This window comes from Lactuca serriola, chromosome 9, assembly GCF_051521515.1.
Source record: "Lactuca serriola cultivar US96UC23 chromosome 9, Lser_US96UC23_V15, whole genome shotgun sequence".
NCBI lineage: Eukaryota > Viridiplantae > Streptophyta > Magnoliopsida > Asterales > Asteraceae > Lactuca > Lactuca serriola.
In genome coordinates, this window is record NC_136416.1 from 93,610,280 (window position 1) to 93,632,484 (window position 22,205).

At 40.3% G+C, this 22,205-nt stretch overlaps 1 protein-coding gene across 1 annotated transcript; it reads right to left on the reverse strand.

The window, feature by feature from the left end:
- Positions 1-19,615: 19,615 nt before the first annotated feature.
- LOC145073977 (ribulose bisphosphate carboxylase/oxygenase activase, chloroplastic-like) lies at positions 19,616-21,994 on the reverse strand. Its single transcript, XM_079020427.1, has 7 exons — positions 21,836-21,994; positions 21,363-21,688; positions 21,163-21,268; positions 20,960-21,045; positions 20,404-20,876; positions 20,039-20,320; positions 19,616-19,937 (listed from the first exon to the last, which is right to left on the reverse strand). Exons 1-7 carry the CDS (start codon positions 21,878-21,880, stop codon positions 19,822-19,824), a joined length of 1,434 nt encoding a protein of 477 aa, XP_078876553.1. The 5' UTR covers positions 21,881-21,994; the 3' UTR covers positions 19,616-19,821.
- Positions 21,995-22,205: the final 211 nt, after the last annotated feature.

A 22,205-nucleotide genomic window follows, 5' to 3' on the forward strand; every position in this document is an offset into this window, starting at 1 on the left:
CGACTTCTAGAACACAAAAACACTCTCTAAACACGAAGATCAATGAAGAAAAAGAATCACCAAATCAAAATAGCCATCAAGGATCAATTCTTGATGAGATTCAAGAACACCCGCTCTGATACCAATTGTAGTGGTGTAGATTATGATGGCATGTGCGGAATTAGAAAGATCTAGTAATTCATCATACAAATTCAAGAACACAAGGAGTAAATAAATCTTTTTAAGCTCTTATTAGATCTAGAAAGATTATACAAATGGGTTTGTATACAATTTCTCTCTCTAGTCTAACACTCCAAATGGACTCTTACATAATGGGAGTCACTCACTTCCTATTTATAGGAAAAGACTCAACCCATTTACACATACAAAGAGGAAAGCCTAAAACATTACATCCAAGCATGACTTTGCACCCTAACAACATGGATGTTGTGTTTCAAATTCTTAGATATCTCAAATATAACCTTGACAAAAGATTTTTTTTGAAAAACTGTGAATAGAACTTTTGAAGCATTTATAGATGTGGATTGGGACAATTCTATTACCGATAGGACGTTTACTTCTGGTTACTGTTCATTTGTATGAGAAATTTGGTGACATGGCGAAGCAAAAAGCAACCTCTTGTGGCTAGATGTAGTGCTGAATCGGAATATAGGTCCCTAGAACAAGGAATATGTGAAGGAATGTGGTTAAAAAGATTACTATAGGAATTGAAGCTAAACATGGATGGTCCTATTATCATGAAGAGCAATAGCCAATCAACAATTGCTATTGCTAAGAATCATGTTCATCATGACTGTATCGAGCATACTGAGATAGTTTGCTGATATGAATTTATTTAACTATATATTTTAGGCTGTTATCTTAATATATTTGATTAACATGTTATATTTTTAGATATATGATACTTAATATGCTTGAAAATGTAGGGTAATGGGTGGAATATATGAATGCAAACTTATTGATAAAAATTGAAAAAACATGACTAGGATTTTAAAAAATTATTATAAAGATTTAAAATAATAATCTAAAAAATGAATCTAGTTAAAAAAATGTTATGCTGAAATCTAGGTTTCTAGTGTTGTTTGGGACGATCCGATGCGAGTTCCAATGTTTATTTGAACCAATAGATGTTATAGTGTATTTGTGGCTTCCCTATCCTAGTAAAATCATGGAACAAAAACACGACGTTGCTTAGTTTGAGGGCCATAATACGTTTAGCATCATGTACCATAAATATATCTAGAAGATCTTATGTAGTCATTACACTTAGACTAATACCTTTAACCAATAAGGGTTTAATTTAAGTTCCCTTGCTTAAGCATATGTTTTTATAGGATTTTTAGTTTTGAGTGAAAAAAAAAAGAAAAAGAAAGAAAATATAAAAAGAAAAAAAACCATTGTAAAATTTGAAAGAATAAGAGTCTACAAAGCTATGAAGATCAAGAAATATGAAGCAAAGTTCAAAATTGAAGACTCAAGAATATGCCAAGTTATTATTTTTTATTGTAATTTTTCTTTCTATGTTATTTTCCCATATGTATGCTTGAGGGCTCAACCAAAAATTACCTTTAGGATAAGAAAGATTTCTAAAGATATATTCGGAGGGATGCATCAAATGAATGATGTTTAAAAAGAAGCGGGGGAGTGTTTATGAAGATTGTGAGTATTTAGGATTAGGGAAGTTCTTAGGAAAATGTAGACACAAATACATGCATTGCAGTCTTGATGTAATGGATAGACTCAACATGGATTGTCTTGTGCGATGTTGGTATCTAGGGTTTTGATGTGATAATAATAAAATCAGTTTTTGCTTGAGGGCAAGCAAAAGATAAGTGTGGGGTCTTTTTATATGACCTTATTTAACTATATATTTTAGGTGATTATCTTAATATTTTTGATTAAAATGTTATATTTTTGGTTATATGATACTTAATATGCTTGAAAATGTTCAATTACAGTTAAAATGGGAGCTGAGATGCAAAAGGAGGAGAACAGAGCTGAAAAAGGCATAAAAAGGATATTGTTGGCAGCTTGACCCCTCGTCAGTACTTTGTCCATATCTCATGACTCATAAATCCTATTAAGGCGATTCAAAATGATCTGAAAGCTAGACAAAATTTTGGACGACTTTCGTGTTTGTGCCAAAATGTGAAATCCAACCACCATGACGTGGTAAATGGAAACTTCACGATCGTTGAGCTGACTTGGAGAATACATGATATCTATGAAGACCACAACGTGGTGCCTCTTAAACATGTTGTGGTTGCCAGAATTTGGAAACTATATCTATTCCAGACATTAGGTTGTTTCCAGGAGTTGAAGGCCTTAGGGCTGTGATTATTCACGAGGAAAAACCCTCCAAAGGTCGATTTTGAAGCTAGAGATTCAACTGGAGCAAAGATTTGAAGATTCAAGTGTTATTTTATCGAGATTTCACTTCGGGTTTTCTTGATTATCGCGTTTTTGATTCTTTGGGTGATGTTTTTCTGCTTTAGTTTACTGAATATGGTGGGAAACCTTTACTTTCACTAGATATTGATGAACCCTTATTGATATGCTTTGATTTCATTAGTAGGATTAACTGAATTTGGTTTTTACTTGTGTTCGATTCATTGCTTTACCTTTCATGTTAAAGTTAAGATTTTTATTGTTTATTGTTGAGTATTATTATGATTAGATGATCATTCTATCTTGATGTACTTGAATCATATGAATCTATGATCATGAGGTTTGTATGACTAGAACTTTGATCATAAGCCTAGGGTTTGATAATATTAATCGGTGACTTTGATTGTGTAAGAGAGCATCAGTGTAGCACCTGGTTCCTGGTATGTAAAATTTATCTTAGTGTTTTGGCATTTTCAGCCTTGGACTCGGCGAGTTGTAGGCCCGACTCGCCAAGTAGAGACGGGATTTGGAACACGTTTAAGTTGGCGACTCGGCGAGTCCATATTCTGGACTTGGTGAGTCCCCGTTGTCTGGTGAAACCCTAAATTTCAAGGGTTTGCACCCTATTTAAGTCATCTTATGCGCCCGCAAGCTCGCCCCCTTCATCCTCAGAGCTCCCTATATCGTCTAACCCTTGTTCCTTGTGAGATTGAAGTACTTTGGTGTGTTTTCTTGAAGATTTTGAGAGGAAAGGAGAGTAGATCAAGAAGAGAAGAAGGAGGTCAGACATCTTGGTGTTATTTCAGTGATTTCCTTGAGGTATAACTCAGTTTCCCTCTGTTTTCATGCTTATAGTCCCTTGTAGCTCCATTAAAGTCCTTCTTGAGCCATTTCCAAGCTTGATTATGAATTAGGGTTTGTAATAAGTTGATTAACCCTTAGATCTAGTCATGATTGAGCTCCAGGAGCTCGGATCTACTGGCTTTATGGAGCCATATTGCATGAAAGCCCTAGATCTATTCTTTTAGTGCATTTTGAGCCCTAAAACCTTCATTGGTTTTTATTTACACGTAAAGTTGGAAACTTTACGTGTTAATTAAGCCCTAGAAACCCAGATCTATGAATGACATGAGCTGGATTCAAGCAAAATCGAGTATATAGTATTTTCATGTGATAGACTCGGTGAGTCGAGTCACGAGTCCCCCGAGTTTTCCTCCTTTTCGTGTTTGCTGGGTGGAGTAGTGAGTCATGGGGTGTGACTCAGTGGGTCGGAAGCCAGACTCACTCATGAAGGAACTCAGAGAGTCAATGCCCTGACTCGGCGAGTTCAGGGCAATCTTCTTGCCTCAAGAACAGACTCGGCAAGTTGTTCATACAACTTGGCGAGTCTCAGCATAGAATTTTCTTCGGATGAAGATGAACACGATGAGTTGTTCATACAACTCGGCGAGTAAGATGAAGGACTATTGGATTTTGGTTTAGAAGGAAAACTCGTCGAGTCAATGCCTAACTCGACGAGTAGAGATGGGATTATGGTCAATCGAATGGATAGGGACTCGGCGAGTTGGCAAGCCAACTCGGCGAGTCGGGTCAACTGGAAGTTAACTTTGACTTTGACTCTTGGTTTGGTTAAGGGTAAATGGTCATTTTACCCTGAGGTCGGTTAGCAATATTTGACTGAGTGTTTTGTGGGGATTATAGCCGGAGGATTTCCGGGGCAGCAGCAGCAGAAGACAGTCAGTTCCCACACAGATCAGCAGCTACTTTGAGGTGAGTTACCTTCCAGTAGTGGTGGGTCTACGACCACAATGCCGACCCACCAGTAGGAGTTGTATGATAGATGATTGTCTTTGTGATATTCATCTAGGGTTGCTACTACCTGTGATATCTTATTGTGCTAGTATGATATGATGCTGTGAGCTAGTAACAGTAGGGGGAGATAGTCCCCCAGATTACCGGTCGATACGGCCGAAGGGGCGGTCATGCCCAGCCATGCTAGATAGATTATGTGATATATGTGTTATGTGGTAGTAGTAGGGGGTGAAATAGTCCCCAGTACCTGGTCGAGAGAATCGAAGGGGAGACCAGCACCCAGATATGCTAGTTAGTATCCGGTCGAGAGGACCGAAGGGGAGGCAAGCTCCCAGATATACTGGTCAGTATCCGGTCGAGAGGACCGAAGGGGAGACCAGCTCCCAGATATATTGGACAATATCCGATCGAGAGGACCGAAGGGGTAGGTCGGGCACCCATATATGGCTGACAATATATGTATGTTATGTGATTGTATGGTATGTGGTATGTTGGGGGAAACTCACTAAGCTTCGTGCTTACAGTTTTCAGTTTTGGTTTCAGGTACCTCTTCTTCGAAGGGGAAAGAGCTGGCGCGGTAGCGGCCCATCACACACATGCCTTGTATTCCGCATTCTGAGATCCTCCTGGGAATTTGTACGTTGACATTATTATGTTTTATAAAATGTTTTTCAAGACATGCGATAACTTTTATGAAATGATATGATCGATGAACATTTTATTTCTAATGTTTTGCTAAGTATATGTTTTAAAAATGAAATTTTTGGCTCGTATTTTTAGGACGTTACAGGTTGGTATCAGAGCCTTGGTTTGAGGGATTCGGACACACCTTCAGGGGTGTCTGAACTCAAATCGAGGGATTAATAGATTTTAAAGAAGAAAATATTTTCTAAAAAGCTAAGTAAATAGTTTTAAGAAGGAACGAAGTATGTGATGTGCGCGACCGACCGAGCTTAAGTAAGTATTCCCCAAAGTACCCATACAAGCTTATGTTATGTTTATCAGTTTCAGTAGAACAACATGCTAGAATAGGACTAAGGATCTAGGAGTGATGCCTTATGTGCTTCAGTGTATGAAAAACTGCATGCTAGAATTGAGTAGACAGCAATAGGATAGCCTGTTTAGGTTATGCTTGATAGTATGAGTTTAGCATTGTATGCTAGTTCAGCTTCTCTCTATGAGGATGGATTGCTTGAGATTGTTCCCTTTTGTCTGAATGCTGTTTGCTTTGTGCTTCGTGGGACTCTGAGTGATGGGAGTTAGACATTAGGTGAATACGTCACGTCACATGTGATCAGGGTTGAATAATCTTAGAGTGCTGGATTTGGCCCTATTGTGCAGCTCTTGTCTGAGTCTAACCGTTGTAGCGCCGAGTATGTTACTCGAAGGACTATCTGAGCCTCACCACATGTGATGGTATTCAGGTAATGACTAATTGGCATTACAAGGAGACCTTCAGCAGCTGAGGACCGGGTAGGGTGGAGTTAGAGATTTTCATGGGGCAAGCCTAGGATGAGTATAGCAGTGATCAGCGGTAGTGAAAGGGACCTGGTGGAGTCAAGGCAGTCCTTGGAGAAGGTACATATTGATGTGGAAGGTAGTATGGTCTCGTACTACTGAAAGCAGAGGATCCGTACCCGAATCGAGGAAGGCCAAAATAAGACCAAGAAACTTGTAGTAGGTGTGATCCCTCCAGAGGTATCAGTGTCGCTAACGGTTATTATTTATGTATTTCAGAATGGTGGTACTACGCTCGAGGCCAACAGTTGGAAGTATAGGAGAGGGATCGGGTTCAGGATCAGGTTCCGAGCCAGTAGATGAGGGGCTACGTTAGTTCATCGCATCAGAGATCACCAGAGGCATCCTTGAGTCGACCCCCATTATCTTCGGGTTGATCAAGGAATGGATATTGGAGTTGATGGAGGATCGCCTCAGGGCATTCAGGAGCGACATGGCATCTGGCCAGTCGGGATGTCGCACACTATCCTTCAAGGACTTCCGGGGCAGTGGTGCGCCGGATTTTCACAGGGAGAAGGACCCCATAGCTGCCAGGCGATGGTTTGCAGACATTGAGTTTGCACAGTTGACTAGCTTCTGCCCTGAGGGGTCGAAGGTGAGATATGCAGCAGGATGTTTGAGAGATCAAGCTAGGGATTGGTGGGAGTCCGTTGGTGACTCGTTGGGAGCCTCGGCTGTCGAGGATATGACCTGGTCGGACTTTGTGACCAAGTTCAGGGCAGAGTTTGCACTGGATGTCGAGCTTCAGCAGCTGGCCAGGGAGTTCCTAGATATGAGACAGACGACGGAGACTGTGGCGGAGATCACCGCCAAGTTTCGGAAGAGGGCGTTGCTGGTGCCCCAGTACGCAGGTGATGAGGATATGAGGAGGACCCACTATCATGACATGCTACGAGCTGATATTCGGGAGCATGTCAGTTTTTCAGCTTGCGCTACCCAGGACTTTATGATTGCCAGGGCAAGGGAGAGGGAGATAGATCTGGAGCACATCCAGAAGAGGAAGGCAGAGGAGGGGCATGTTATGGGGGCTTCGGGGAAGAAGCCCAAGGGACCAGATGCGGGGCCGAAAGGCCAACAGGGGTGGGGCCGCTGCAGGAAATGCGGCAAGACACACGAGGGAGCATGAAAGTTAGGATCGTTAGGCTGCTACAAGTGCGGCAAGTTTGGGCACTTCAGCAGGGATTGTACCGCCCCTGCACCTGTGATTCAGACATCGGAGTTGCTGTGTTTCCACTGCAACCAGAGGGGCCACAAGAAGGCCAATTGCCCCCAGTTGACAGTATCAACGCCGGTTAAGGCGCCGACTCCAGCTACCCTGCGGATTACAGATGGCCGGCAGGGCAAGGCAGAGGCTCCAGTGGTGAGGAGCCGGGCGTTTCAGCTGACTACAGATGAGGCACGCGCCGCACCCGATGTGGTGACGAGTATGATTCTTTCTCTCTATCTTATTTTTATGATGTTATGATATTGATATGTGCTCTGGGTATATGTGTTAGGATCGTTCCACGTGAACGGTATTCCTGTTCAGGTGTTATTTGACTCAGGTGCCACCCGATCATTTGTTTCCCTTGCGCTTAGCAAGAGGTTAACTGAGTCTTCGAGCATGTTGGATTGCCCTTTAGAGGTAGAGATTGCCGATGATCGACCGGTGCGAGCGTCAGCAGTATTCAGGGATTATGTCCTAAGGTTATTTGAGGAGCGCTATTTGGTGGCTTTGGTTCCCATCCCTTTGCGGGGGAACAAGGTGATTATAGGCATGGATTGGCTGAGCCCTAATGGGGCGGTGATAGATTACGCACAATAGTTAGTGCGGATCAGGACCCTAAGTGGGGGAGAGTTGGTGATCCACGGCGAGAGGCCACAGCGTGGACCTACAATATGTTCAGCAGCGAGAGCTAGGCGCTACCTTCAGCAAGGTTGTGCGGGATATGTCGCGTATGTTATGGATACCCGGGAGATGGGTAAGGCGATGATGAGCGAGGTTCCAGTGGTGCGAGACTACACTGATGTGTTCCTGGAGGAGCTTCCTGGAATACCTCCGGAGCATCAGGTAGAGTTCGGGATCGACCTAGTTCCTGGTGCGGCTCCGATAGCCAAGGCACCCTATCGGTTAGCTCCTCCCGAGATGCAGGAGTTGACTACACAGCTGCAGGAGCTGCTAGACAAGGGATTTATTCGATCGAGCAGTTCACCCTGGGGAGCCCCGATCCTGTTTGTGAAGAAGAAGGACGAGTCGCATCGGATGTGTATAGATTACCGGGAGCTGAATAAGGTAACGGTGAAGAACCGTTACCTACTCCCGAGGATTGATGACCTCTTTGATCAGTTACAGGGAGCATCTTGGTTCTCTAAGATCGATTTGCGTCCAGGTTATCATTAGATGAGGGTAAGAGAGGAGGATGTATAGAAGACCGCGTTTCGGACCCGATATGGCCATTATGAGTTCGTGGTGATGTCGTTTGGGCTCACCAATGCTCCTGCCGCGTTCAGGATTTCTCCAAGATAGCCGTACTCCTGACACGGTTGACTAGGAAAGCCGTGGTCTTTCGATGGGGGCCTGAGCAGCAGGCCGCATTCGAGATTCTGACGCAGAGATTGTGCGAGGCACCAATCTTAGCCCTGCCTAAGGGTGCAGAGGATTTTGTGGTATACTGTGATGCGTTTATCTCGGGCTTAGGGGCAGTATTGATGCAGAGGGGGCATGTCATTGCTTATGCCTCGAGGCAGCTGAAGCCTCACGAAGCGAACTACCCGACGCATGATTTGGAGTTGGGGGCGGTGGTCTTCGCCCTCAAGATTTGGCAGCATTACCTCTACGGGGTTCGATGTACCATTTACACGGACCACAAGAGTTTGAGGTACCTCATGTATCAGCCGAATCTGAACATGAGGCAGCGTCGGTGGTTGGACGTGATGAAGGATTATGATTGCGAGATCCTTTATCGCCCGGGGAAGGCCAACGTGGTGGCCGATGTGCTTAGCCGTAAGGCGGCACCGATCAGGGATATGTGAATGAGGATGATGGTGGTGACTCCACTATTAGAGCATATTCGGGAAGCTCAGTAGGAGGCTATGAAGGAGGAACATCGAAAGAGTGAGCGAATAGTGGGTCAACTTACCTCCTTCGATTATGATAGCCGAGGGTTATTGACACTACACTGTAGGGTGTGGGTGCCGTATCATGGAGGTGTGCGCCAGATCTAGATGGAGGAGGCGCACAAATCCGATTCTCTATTCATCCAGGGGTGACGAAGATGTATCGGGATCTTCGTCTAGACTATTGGTGGCCCTGCATGAAGCGGGATGTGGCATGGTACGTCGAGTGGTGTTTGACTTGCAGGAAGGTCAAGGCCGAGCATCAGAGACCGCACGACAAGATGCAGTCGTTGGATATCCCGTTGTGGAAATGGGAGGATATTACGATGGATTTTATCACAAAGCTTCCCCGGACGGCCCGAGGAGTAGATTCGATTTGGGTCATCGTGGATCGGTTGACCAAGAGCGCCCATTTTATTCCGATTCAGGAGAGTATCTCGGCCGAAAAGTTGTCCGATATCTATATCAGGGAGATAGTGGCGCGGCATGGGGTGCCAGTGTCAGTGATATCAGATCGAGATGTGTGGTTCACTTCCAGGTTTTGGAAGAAGTTTCATGATGAGTTGGGCACTCGTCTGCATTTTAGCACCGCCTTTCACCCGAAGACAGATGGTCAGAGCGAGCAGACCATCCAGACGTTGGAGGATATGTTGCGGGCATGCGTGCTAGACTTCGGTGGTAGTTGGGATACCTATCTTCCCTTAGCTGAGTTCACGTACAACAACAGCTACCACGCGAGTATTGACCGTCCCCCATTCGTGATGTTGTATGGACGGAGGTGCAGGACCCCGATATGTTAGGGTGAAGTTGGCCAGAGGGTCATGGGGAGCACCGAGGTGGTGCTCAAGATGACCGAGAGAATCCAGCAGGTTTGAAGCAGGCTTCAGACTGCGCAGAGTTGACAGAAAAGTTACGCCGACAAGCGTCGATCAGACCTGGAGTTCTAGGTCGGGGATATGGTTCTCCTGAAAGTGTCGCCTTGGAAAGGCGTCATTCGATTCAGGAAGCAGGGCAAGTTGGGCCCGAGATACATTGGTCCGTTCAGGGTTGTAGCCCGGGTGGGCAATGTGGCATATAGGCTGGATCTGCCAGCCGAGCTCAGTCAGATCCACAACACCATCCATGTCTCCCAGCTGCGGAAGTGCCTGGTGGATGATTCAGCGGTGGTGCCGCTAGAGGATATTCAGGTTGATGATAGCCTGAATTACATTGAGCGCCCAGTCGCAATCCTCGCCCGAAAGTCGAAGGATCTGAGGAAAAAGAGGGTGGAATTAGTGAAGGTCCAACGGCAGCACCGAAAGGGTTCAGAATGGACTTGGGAGCTGGTAGAAGAAATGATGGAGCATTACCCCGAGCTATTTTAGGATCGAGCAGCAGACTTCGAGGACGAAGTCTAAAATAAGTGGGGGAGATTTGTAGCACCTGGTTCCTGGTATGTAAAATTTATCTAAATGTTTTGGCATTTTCAGCCTTGGACTCGGCGAGTTGTAGGCCCGACTCGCCGAGTAGAGACGGGATTTGGAACACATTTAAGTTGGCGACTCGGCAAGTCCATATTCTGGACTCGACGAGTCCCCGCTGTCTGATGAAACCCTAAATTTCAAGGGTTTTCACCCTATTTAAGTCATCTTATGCGCCCCCAAGCTCGCCCCCTTCACCCTCAGATCTCCCTATATCATCCAAACCTTGTTCCTTGTGAGATTGAAGTGCTTTGGTGTGTTTTCTTGAAGATTTTGAGAGGAAAGGAGAGCAGATCAAGAAGAGAAGAAGGAGGCCAGACATGTTGGTGTTATTTCAGTGATTTCCTTGAGGTATAACTCAGTTTCCCTCTGTTTTCATGCTTATAGTCCCTTGTAGCTCCATTAAAGTCCTTCTTGAGCCATTTCCAAGCTTGATTATGAATTAGGGTTTGTAATAAGTTGATTAACCCTTAGATCTAGGCCTGATTGAGCTCCAGGAGCTCGGATCTACTGCCTTTATGGAGCCATATTGCATGAAAGCCCTAAATCTACTCTTTTAGTGCATTCTGAGCCCTAAAACCTTTATTGGTGTTTATTTACACGTAAAGTTGGAAACTTTACGTGTTAATTAAGCCCTAGAAACCCAGATCTATGAATGGCATGAGCTGGATTCAAGCAAAATCGAGTATATAGTATTTGCATGTGATAGACTCGGCGAGTCGAGTCGCGAGTCCCCGAGTTTTCCTCCTTTTCGTGTTTGTTGGGTGGAGTAGTGAGTCATGGGGTGTGACTCAGTGGGTCGGAAGCCAGACTCACTCGTGAAGGAACTCGGCGAGTTAATGCCCTGACTCGGCGAGTTCAAGGCAATCTTCTTGCCTCAAGAATAGACTCGGCGAGTTGTTCATACAACTTGGCGAGTCTCAGCATAGAATGTTCTTTGGATGAAGATGAACTCGACGAGTTGTTCATACAACTCGGCGAGTAGGATGAAGGACTATTGGACTTTGGTTTAGAAGGAAAACTCATCGAGTCAATGCCTAACTCGACGAGGAGAGACGAGATTATGGTCAATCGAATGGATAGGGACTCGGCGAGTTGGCAAGCCAACTCGGCGAGTCGGGTCAACTGGAAGTTGACTTTGACTTTGACTCTTGGTTTGGTTAAGGGTAAATGGTCATTTTACCCTGAGGTCGGTTAGCAATATTTGATTGAGTGTTTTGTGGGGATTATAGCCGGAGGATTTCCGGGGCAGCAGCAGCAGAAGACAGTCAGTTCCCACACAGATCAGCAACTACTTTGAGGTGAGTTACCTTCCAGTAGTGGTGGGTCTACGGCCACAATGCCGGCCCACCAGTAGGAGTTGTATGATAGATGATTGTCTCTGTGATATTCATCTAGGGTTGCTACTACCTGTGATATCTTATTGTGCTAGTATAATATGATGCTATGAGCTAGTAACAGTAGGGGGAGATAGTCCCCCAGATTACCGGTCGATACGGCCGAAGGGGCGGTCATGCCCAGCCATGCTAGATAGATTATGTGATATATATGTGTTATGTGGTAGTAGTAGGGGGTGAAATAGTCACCAGTACCCGGTCGAGAGGATCGAAGGGGAGACCAGCACCCAGATATGCTAGTCAGTATCCGGTCGAGAGGACCGAAGGGGAGGCAAGCTCCCAGATATACTGGTCAGTATCCGGTCGAGTGGACCGAAGGGGAGGCCAGCTCCAAAATATATTGGACAATATCCGGTCGAGAGGACCGAAGGGGTAGGTTGGGCACCCATATATGCCTGACAATATATGTATGTTATGTGATTGTATGGTATGTGGTATGTTGGGGGAAACTCACTAAGCTTCGTGCTTACAGTTTTCAGTTTTGGTTTCAGGTACCTCTTCTTCGAAGGGGAAAGAGCTGGCGCGGTAGCGGCCCATCACACACATGCCTTGTATTCCGCATTATGAGATCCTCCTGGGAATTTGTACTCTGACATTATTATGTTTTATAAAATGTTTTTCAAGACATGCGATAACTTTTATGAAATGATATGATCGGTGAACGTTTTATTTCTAATGTTTTGCTAAGTATATGTTTTAAAAATGAAATTTTTGGCTCGTATTTTTGGGACGTTACAATCAAATATCCTTGCTATGCTTAGATTTATTGTCATGATCATTGTCAAGAAATCACTAGATCATTTCGCTCATAGTTTAAATATATTTTATTAATTATGTGTTCATTAAGTGCATGATCATTGTGTTAGTTGTTCGTTAATTATTAGTACTAGAAAATTTGATCAAGATAACTAGTCATATTACAATTCGGTAATCAATTCATTAATCCATTGCACTTCTAATAAATCAAACATAAAAACTGGGGGGGATTTGTATTCTAGTGGAAGTACTTCTTATTTATTGTTTCCATTTAGTTCTTTAGTTTCATTTGATTAATAGAGAATTAAAACTAGCTTAAATTAGTTTACACAGAAACCCCATCTTAACTTTTCATAGTTATTAATTTAATTAGCATTTGAATCATTGGATCTAAACCATCCATTTCTTGCCAAAACTATATTACTTCACAACTAGGTACACTGCCTATTTGTGTTTAAGATTACTTGAGATTTGATAGGAATTTATAAATAAAACTAGTGCAAATAAAACACATCAACCGCCATTTTATTAGTGAAAAGTGGAAAATCAAAATATTAATTTAGTTTATGTTCATTCACAAGACCAAACTGCAGATATCCTCACGAAACCTCTCTGTGGTCCTAACTTTCATCATTTATGTTCCAAGTTGGGCATTTTAAACATATACTACCCAACTTGATGGGGGGGGGGGGGGGGGGAGGGGGTAGAATATGAAAGTCAACAGGTATATAATGTATATTATAGTTCATGTCACATAGTTAAGTTATATTTGTATATGGTCTAATTATGTAGTTATTACTTTTCTTTTTCCCCTGTACGCCTTATATATGTTGTGCCCTTCACTTTTATGTAATAAGAATATTTATTCAATCAAATCTTCAACTTCCCAAGATAAATCCAAGGGAAAGTGATGGATAATGAGAAATATATAGTGGTGAGCACAAAACACATCACTAAATAAAGGCATCTACACGTTCTCAACTTTAAACTAGGTTATATATGAATAATGTGAAGGGGTTGTAAAAGAACAATACAGATGAAATCGTTCTAGAATGCCAACAAAACAACTTCACATCATTGCCATATATCTTAGGTAATCTTTAAGTTTTTAGACCACACAAGTCTCATTTACTATCCAATGAATGGATACATATACATATGTTTTAAACTCATCTAAAACTTAAAAAACTCATCCCCACTTCAAAACTAATTATAAAAGTGGGTTAGTATTAATGAATACAACCTCAAACACTTATAGTATTACAATAAGGTATACATATATTGATCTAATATGCATAGAAATGAAACACAAAGTGCATTCTCATAATATGGAACATGTATTCAATGGTAAATACTCACCTAAAGAATGTAGGAAATCTTTTGTCCAACTTCAATAGGTGTAAGGAATGTCAAAGATAACCTATATAAACATAATAAAGTAGGTAAAAACAATTTACCTTAAACTTGCTAATTGGGGCAACTGAACTTAATTAGCTCTTTTTGGACCATTTAATCTTTAATATATATCCTTAGAGAACCAATGAAAGCATCTAAGAGGCGTTAGGACCAAAATTGAAAATTTAGCATCTTCAAACTGAGATAGGATCACACAAGTCATGTGAATTATCAAAGGATATCACATGAGTCGTGTAAATTATTAAGCATGTACATTTTGTGTAGAAATGCAGAAAATAGCATCTTACTTTGTCTAACTTGAAGTCAACACTTTCAATTAAAGTTATAATGACTTAGGATGATTATAATTGATTTAAAACTTAACATAAACATGAAATAACATCTCAATAAAATCATTAAAGTAAGTTAATCATTAAGTAAATAGATTATGAACTTAAATGTTAATTTAAACTTCAAAACTCTAAAAAGGATCATTATAAGGAATCTCTTCAATGATTTGAGTTTATAACACTAGAATAAAACTCCAACTTATAAAAGGATATAAAATCCACATTCAAACATGAGTTTAGTTGGGGTATCTATCATATTAGTGCTCAAAAATCTCATTTATGTTCCATAACTTCATATTTGACTTAAATGATAAATCCATTTCAATGATTTGAATGTAGAAAATTTGAATCTATATTCAAATCACATAATAAAACTAGGAAAATGTCAAATTTTTATGAATAAAAGAGTGAATCACCAAAACTAGGGCTTAAACCACCCATGTAAGCTTTATAAACCAAAATTAGACTAAGTAGATAGTTTATCTAAAATTTAATAAGATAACATTAAAACACTAAAATATATTACTAATTACATTAGATCATAGAGTTTCATCATCAATTCATGATTAGTGAATATAGGGTGTGAGTTATAGTTTTGACCTCTGATTATTGTCTAGGTGGTTCATGAGACTATTTATTACGAGGTCGTGTGCATAATTGTTATTCTCTAGTTTTCAGTTCAGGTGAGTTATCTCACCATACTATGTGTTACAATATATATCCTTTGTATGATAGAATGTAGATGTATTGTGGTATGTTGATTAGGCAAGTATGCTAGTATAGTCTTTTACTTGTTGATTGTTTGATTATTTGATTATATGATATGTTGAAATATTATGTTCAAGGGTTGATAACGGAACAAAACTAGAGCTCTGAGTCTAGAATACTCAAGGTTGGTGGTGTAACATTGAAGTCATGAGCTTAGAACACCCAGTATTGATGAACTAGATTGGCACAAGTGCCATTAGTCGTCAGGTCGATCGACACTAGAGTTGAGAGCCTTGTTTGTATGGTGGATAGCTACTGGAGCAGAGAGCCTTGTTTGTATGCATTGTATGTGTGTTGTGGTATGCGGTATTTTGGGAAAACTCACTAAACTTTAGCTTGCAGCTGTTGATTTAATGTTTTCAGGTAGTTCATTTGATCGGGAAAAGGATCTAGCTAAACTATACTACACACGCATCACTGGTGATTATTGTCACACCCTCAAACCGGAATGGCGGAAACGTTCGGGGGCGGAGGACGTCATGTTTAGTATCAGAACACATGCATCATAGTAATCAAAGTAACAAACAACCATTGCATTAATATGAAAGTGTTTACAAAGTATGTGGTTCACAAAAGATAGACTCCAAAAGTAAATAACAAAACAAGACATGAAGCTTCTATACTCCATCTTTTGAATCCCAATGCGCGTACCTGTCTACTAGTTTCCTGAGAATACAAATTATTTTGAAAGAGTAGATCAACATTTAAGCTGGTGAGTTCATAAGTATTTAAGTGATGAAAAGTAAGTTGTAAGTTTTTTTAAAAAAGTTCGCCCGTTCCTCCAGAAAATCCTATATTTTCTGATATGATGAATGAAAGTAAAAATGACTCTACAATTCCTTCTATGAGTACTAACTGGATACAAATTATATACCATTTAGAGTAAACAGACAATCGATTATGTGAATCTGCCCTAAGCCCACAACCAAACAAGGAACAGGGAATGAGGTGGAAGTCACACATCCAATTGTTTGTTAGATCTTCACTGTATATAACCCTGGTGCATTCATTTGGTACTTACGGAGTTAACTGTAACAGTTCTTTATATTTGATAAAAACATTCTTCAAGAAAATCATATATTTCCTTTAGTATAAATGGTAAACACAATAGTTCCTTCTATAATCCCTTGGTTTATACAAGCTATATATAATCTAATATCGAACAGACAGTTAAATAAGGGAATCTGCCCTAAACCCACAAACAAACAAGGAACATGAAGTAAGGCAGAAAGCACACATCCAACTGCCTATCGAATATTAATTACATATAACCCTGATGTATAAACTAAGGTATTATAGAATTAACTACTAAAGGTCCTTTAAGTTATATTGGTTTAATAAAATGGATTAAGCCCTTTTTACTGATAAGTTTCTAGTTTAGCCTACTAAATTTTCTATCTGAAAAGTATGTTTTTGTACTAGAAAACGGTATATTGAATTTTTATACTATGACCTGCCCATACCTGGTACTCCTTATGATTACTTAGTGTATACGGAATATATATATATATATATATATATATATATATATATATATATATATATATATATATATATATATATATAGCTAAGATCGAATAGATAGTAGACTGGGTGAATTTGCTCTAAACCCACAACCAAACAAGGAACATGAAATGAAGCGAAAAGCACATATCCTACTGTCTGCGGACCCGATTAATATATATCCCTGATGTATCTACCGAGGAATCATAAAGTTAGCATTATAGGCCCCTTTTTTACTGAATGTACTAAGACTCGACTATACTGTTTGTGTTTTGTAAGTTTTCCCAAGTTTAAGACTATCTTTACTAGAAAATAGTTTGCTTTATCTTTTATGTGAGAAGATCACTATATGAATGTAATGGGAAAAATGAAAGTATTCAGTAATGTTGTATAAAGTAACTACTAAAACACTAACTACCTTAAAAACCAGTTTGTTAATTAAGGTTAAAATGTGATGTGGTTATAACCATACTAATCAACAAGTGTTTAACATGACGACCTGCTGGCGTCGAAACTGATGTAACATTTGTCACCCTTTGGCTTGGCGGCAAAACTGTAGCAAACAGTCAGGATGCGAGCTTGTCAGTCCCGTATAGATCTATACACACAATTCCCGCTCTCCCTCTATGAGACTCTGGTTACAAAACACGACCTAACAAGTATATTGCTAAGCCGTGAAGTAGTGGTTTCACATTAATGTTATCTTGTTCTTGTAAAAGGATGTATGTTCCTTTCTGTTCTTGTTATTGTATGTTTGAACTGACTCATGTAAACTGACTCTTGTATGTTTCATTATTCTATTAATAGTGAGTAGTAATCCTTTAAACTATACCTATTATAGTTTACTAGTAATGTTGTTTGAATGATTGATCATGTTTGTACACCTTTGCTACCCAAAGGTATTGAAATGATGAAAGAACTTTTATATCTACATACATATACATAATATATATCTAAGATTCCCTAAGTCCACAACCAAACAAGGAACAAGAAATAAAGCGAGTTATCAGTCTTAAGCCCTTTCAACCTTATTTATATAACTATATCTATATAGACATGATTTTGACAATATATAAGTTTAAAAGAGTTTGGTATATAAAAGAGTTTTAACCATTTGAATGGTTATTGATGACTTGATGTTAATTTATAAAATGTTTTGAAATAGTTTGTTGATACAGTTTCAAAGTATAAGAAATCCATTTGTTTGATAGTTATTAATCACATGTGATTGATACAATAACTATAATGTTTTTTTACTTGTATTCCCCCCATAAAAGCATTTAAAATCATTTAAAAGATAAGTTTAGGGGTATGAACTCACTTGGTAAGAGTGACAATTTGATGAGAAATTGGGCTTTACGCGGGCAACACTTCGACTGGAAAGAATGTTTTCTCGGGAACTTCGGGGCGTCGGGACTTGCGTCGTGTGTTAGGGGTGTTACCGGGGCTTCGAGGTGGTTTAGAGGGGCTTAAAAGTGAGAAAATATAGGAGAGATGATGGAATTGAGCAACCAAAGCCGGAGTCCTCGCATCTTATTTATAGGGTGAAAAATCGACTCTCACGTCGTGAGTATGCATGACTCACGTCGTGAGTTTGGTCCTGATGAGCTCATGGCATTCGTCATTCGTCCACTTGCTCTGGAAGGTGTCAATCAACCTGTTCATGTCGTGAACTCCTCACTCACGACGTGAGTTCTGACAGATGTTGAAGTTTGTGCCCCGAACTTCAAAAATTTATATCTTTTGCATACGAGTTCCGTTTTTGACGTTCTTTATATCCAGGCGTACGTGAGATTATGCTCTATAACTTTTGTTTAGACCCCGTCGGCTTGTTTTGACTTTATTATTAATATTATATTTTTAATAGGCCGGGACAGGAAAAGTCCGTTAAAAATTCATAACTTCTTCATCCGACGTCCGTTTTCATCGGTTTTTTTATCGTTGTACTACTATTGACGAGATCTTCAATTCTCGTTTAGGTTGTGTCCGCTAAAAATCATTCGATCTGTATTTCGAGTTTTTAGCTGTCTACTGCTATACCGAAACTTAGAAAAATCATAACTTCCTCATACTAAGTCAGATTTGGACGTTCTTTTTATATAAACTCTCGGTTTAAAGTATTCTACGACTTTCATTTAGATTGTTAAGGCTAAAAAGTGTTCTTATCAAGAAGTCAGTTTTTATGATACATAAAGTCGTGTCGGTTCCGATGCGGAAACTTTGATGGGTCATAACTTCTTCGTTATAATTCAGTATATTTTCGAAAACCTTGTTACGATATCTATCACTTTATACATCCCAATTAAGATTTTTGAACAATTTATTTTTGATGCTATTTTTATTATTTCAAAAAAAATAGGTTACAAATACTTGACTTTAGACTATTATATTGACTTGAATATCGGGTTGTTACAATTATGTTTTGATTTTCGGTGTTTTTGATACATTATTTTTATGAATGGATTTGTGGCATTAACTCTTGGTATTATATCTTTAAGGACAATAGATTTTATATTTATTTATAAAAAAATTTTGTTTGAGAAATAAGATGTTACATATGAATTTTAACTTCCAACTACCAACTAATTTTGTAGGATGCATTTGACCAACTTCTACCTTGAGTTTATACTTTATACACATGATACATTGAATTTGCATAGCTATAGATATATTACAAATCGATGATTAGGCGAGGAGTGCTGCTGAGCTTACCGAGCTCTACCTTAGCCCGCCAAGAATGGAGAAAACTTATGCCATGGTTAGGAAATGAAAAAGAAGAGAGGCAAAAAAAGAGGAAGAAGAAAAAGAATGATGGAGAAGAAAACCTTTCTCTCTCATCTTCAGGCAATTGATCAGAACTTAATGCTCTACATTCCGAGCTAAGGTAATGGTGTTTTTGCCGAGCTAATTGTGCTCTGCCAAGATAATGTTGAGCCCCACTTGGTATAGTCTTATAACTTGCTCATTAGAATAAAGAAAAAAACCACCTCGATTTCACAAATAATTTAAAACCAATTGTCTAACCGTTCTTCATCTTTACTTACTCATGACTTTATGTATTTTTTTCCTCAGTTTGATCTATTTGTCCCTGATTGATTTGGATTAATTCGAGTCGATTAAATCTAAGAAATCACATAGTCTAACCGAAACAATTTATTTTGTAATCAAACAATAAACTTCAAATCATGGATGATTGATTAAAAAGTAAAAATAACATAGACCAACGAATAAAGGCTTGAATTCCTTTTAGTCCAAAGCAACTTATTCGAGAAGTAATTAACAAACAAAATTATAAAAAAAGGTAGCAACAATCTTTCAAAATAGAACTATTTAACATCCTCTTAGAGACACACTCCCTGTTCCCTTAAATTTCTATACTTAGAGAGTATAATTGCAGCTTCCATCGTCACTCCTAGCCGTGGGATCAAAGTTAGCCGCACCCGGGTCGGTGCACCCCTCCGGAACTGGAACCTGCACCTGCTGCGCCGCTTTCCCTGCACCCAACAACACAACATAAACCAAAATCATTAGAATTCAGAAACAACACTTCCATTAAACCTCATCAAATCCATTTTTAACGATTAACTAAGCTCACCATAGAACTCTCCTCTGGCAATGGAATCCCTGTTAGCATCTCCGAGCGCCGCCGAGTCCAAATAAGTCTCCGCCAACTGCACTCTCTTCACATTATCCTGTTCTTGAACCAACATGTTCCCATACTCCAAGAGCTTCTCAACTGTTATCTTCGGTTGTTCAAATGTCGGAGGCCCTTCCCTTGAGTTCACAAGCCTCTTCCCTATGCCTTCCACTCCGATACCTCCGATCCACTCCCTCACTGCATCATCGTACACTCTTGCCCTCAATGCTCCGAAGAAGTCTGAACAAGAAATCATTCATAAGTTATACATATATACATATGTTTTGACATTTTCCGAGGTTAATTTACAGAAGAAAGAATACCTATGGATTGTCCTGGAAAAGTGTCGACAAGCTTCGTAACACCTTCAGGAGAGAGACCATCGGTTTTGAAGATTCCGATGCAGACACCGATTCTGTCTTCTCTCGTCGGAGCCCAGTAGAATTTCTCCATACGTCCGTCACGGATGAGGGGAGCGTAAAGGGTGGAGAAGTCGTTACCGGTGACGATGATCGGAACTCGGGGGTTTTCTTCCTTGTTGTACATTCCGGGGAGTTGAACGTTGGTGGGGTTATCGGCGATGTTCATGAGGGTGGCGTTCACCATTTGGTTGTTGACGGTGTACTGGGTGGTTCCACCCATTCTTCCGGCTCCGGCGTCAAGATCGTTGATGAAGAGGCAGCACATTTTACCCTTCTTGATAATGTCTGCAGCTTCACGGTACCTTTGCCGGATCAACTTCGCCGGTTCTCCGGCGTTCCCACTTTCCAACTCTCCGGCACTCATCATGATTGGGCTGGAATATTTCATACATCGAATCAAAACTCAAAATTCAAAAAAAAGAAAAATCTTGCTGAGTTTTTGATAATCTAGACTTACGTGATTCCCATCTTGGCGAACACAAGTTCACATTGGAAAGATTTACCCTGACCTTTTCCTCCCCACACACCCAAAATGAGTGGAACCTAGACAATCAAAATGAAAAATTAGCGGCTTTTTTTTTTTTTTTTTTTTTTTTTTTTTTTTTTTTTTCTGAATTTGAACTAATAGAAACTCCATATACAAAGAATTATAATCTAAACCTTGATGTTGGGTAAAGTCATGAAGTTCTTGGTGATATGAACAACCAGTTTGTCCATGAAAGCAGGCGCAATGTAGAACCCATCCATGTTGTTGTCCAAATTGTATCTAAACATCGAATCAAACATTATACATAATACATCATAATCACTATTCATTCGATTGAGAGAGTATTTAGATGGATGTATAGAAAGGTACATACGAGCGAAGACCAGTACTGACGTATTCATAAGAACTCATGACAGCAAAATGGGTTCCGGCGTCTTGTGGAGCTTGGAAGAGAGAGTCAACCATACCCTTCCCTCTGGTGATGTCTTGTTGATCATCAGACATGTCATATGCGAGTCCCTTCCATCTGTCTTTGTCAGTCTGTTGGGTTTCCTCGATCTCTTTCTCAGCTGCGAATATTTTGAACGAGAAAGACTTGTTGTTGTTGATCAGTCTTGAGTTCACTATCTTCTTCAAGTTGCTACCCAAGAAAGAAGAGTTTGGGACTACAGCACTACCACTGCTTCCATTGAAGCTCAACTGTAACAACAATGGCGGATTCAGAAAATCAAAACGAAAATACAAATACCCAGTTAGAGATATCCATCAAATTACTAGTTGTCTTGAGTTAATTGTATAATTTCTAAGGAACAACAAGAAGCATCGGTAGGGATGAAAGAAGAGTACCGGAACACGGTTAACGGCTCCGAAGGTGGAGACGGCGGTTGCCATTGATCGGAGGTGACTGATTCAGACAGAAATCAGTGGAAGTGAAGACGAATTGCACAGTAATCTGAAGGGTAGTAAGAGAAGATGAAGATGACTTATAGTGGTGAAGTTAAGATGGGAGAGGATTAGTTTTGGAGTCGTTAAAGGCCACACAATCAAGATTGCGCGCCATGCCACGTGGCTGTCAGAATATGATTTTTCGTTTGAAGGCATTAAGATTGGGAGATGGGGTTCTGGGGTTAGCATTTAACCCTTGATCCTAACCAGTTGCGCATTATTTGGGCTCATCTTTACCACACATGTCCCTTTTTTGTTATCAAGTTGGTTT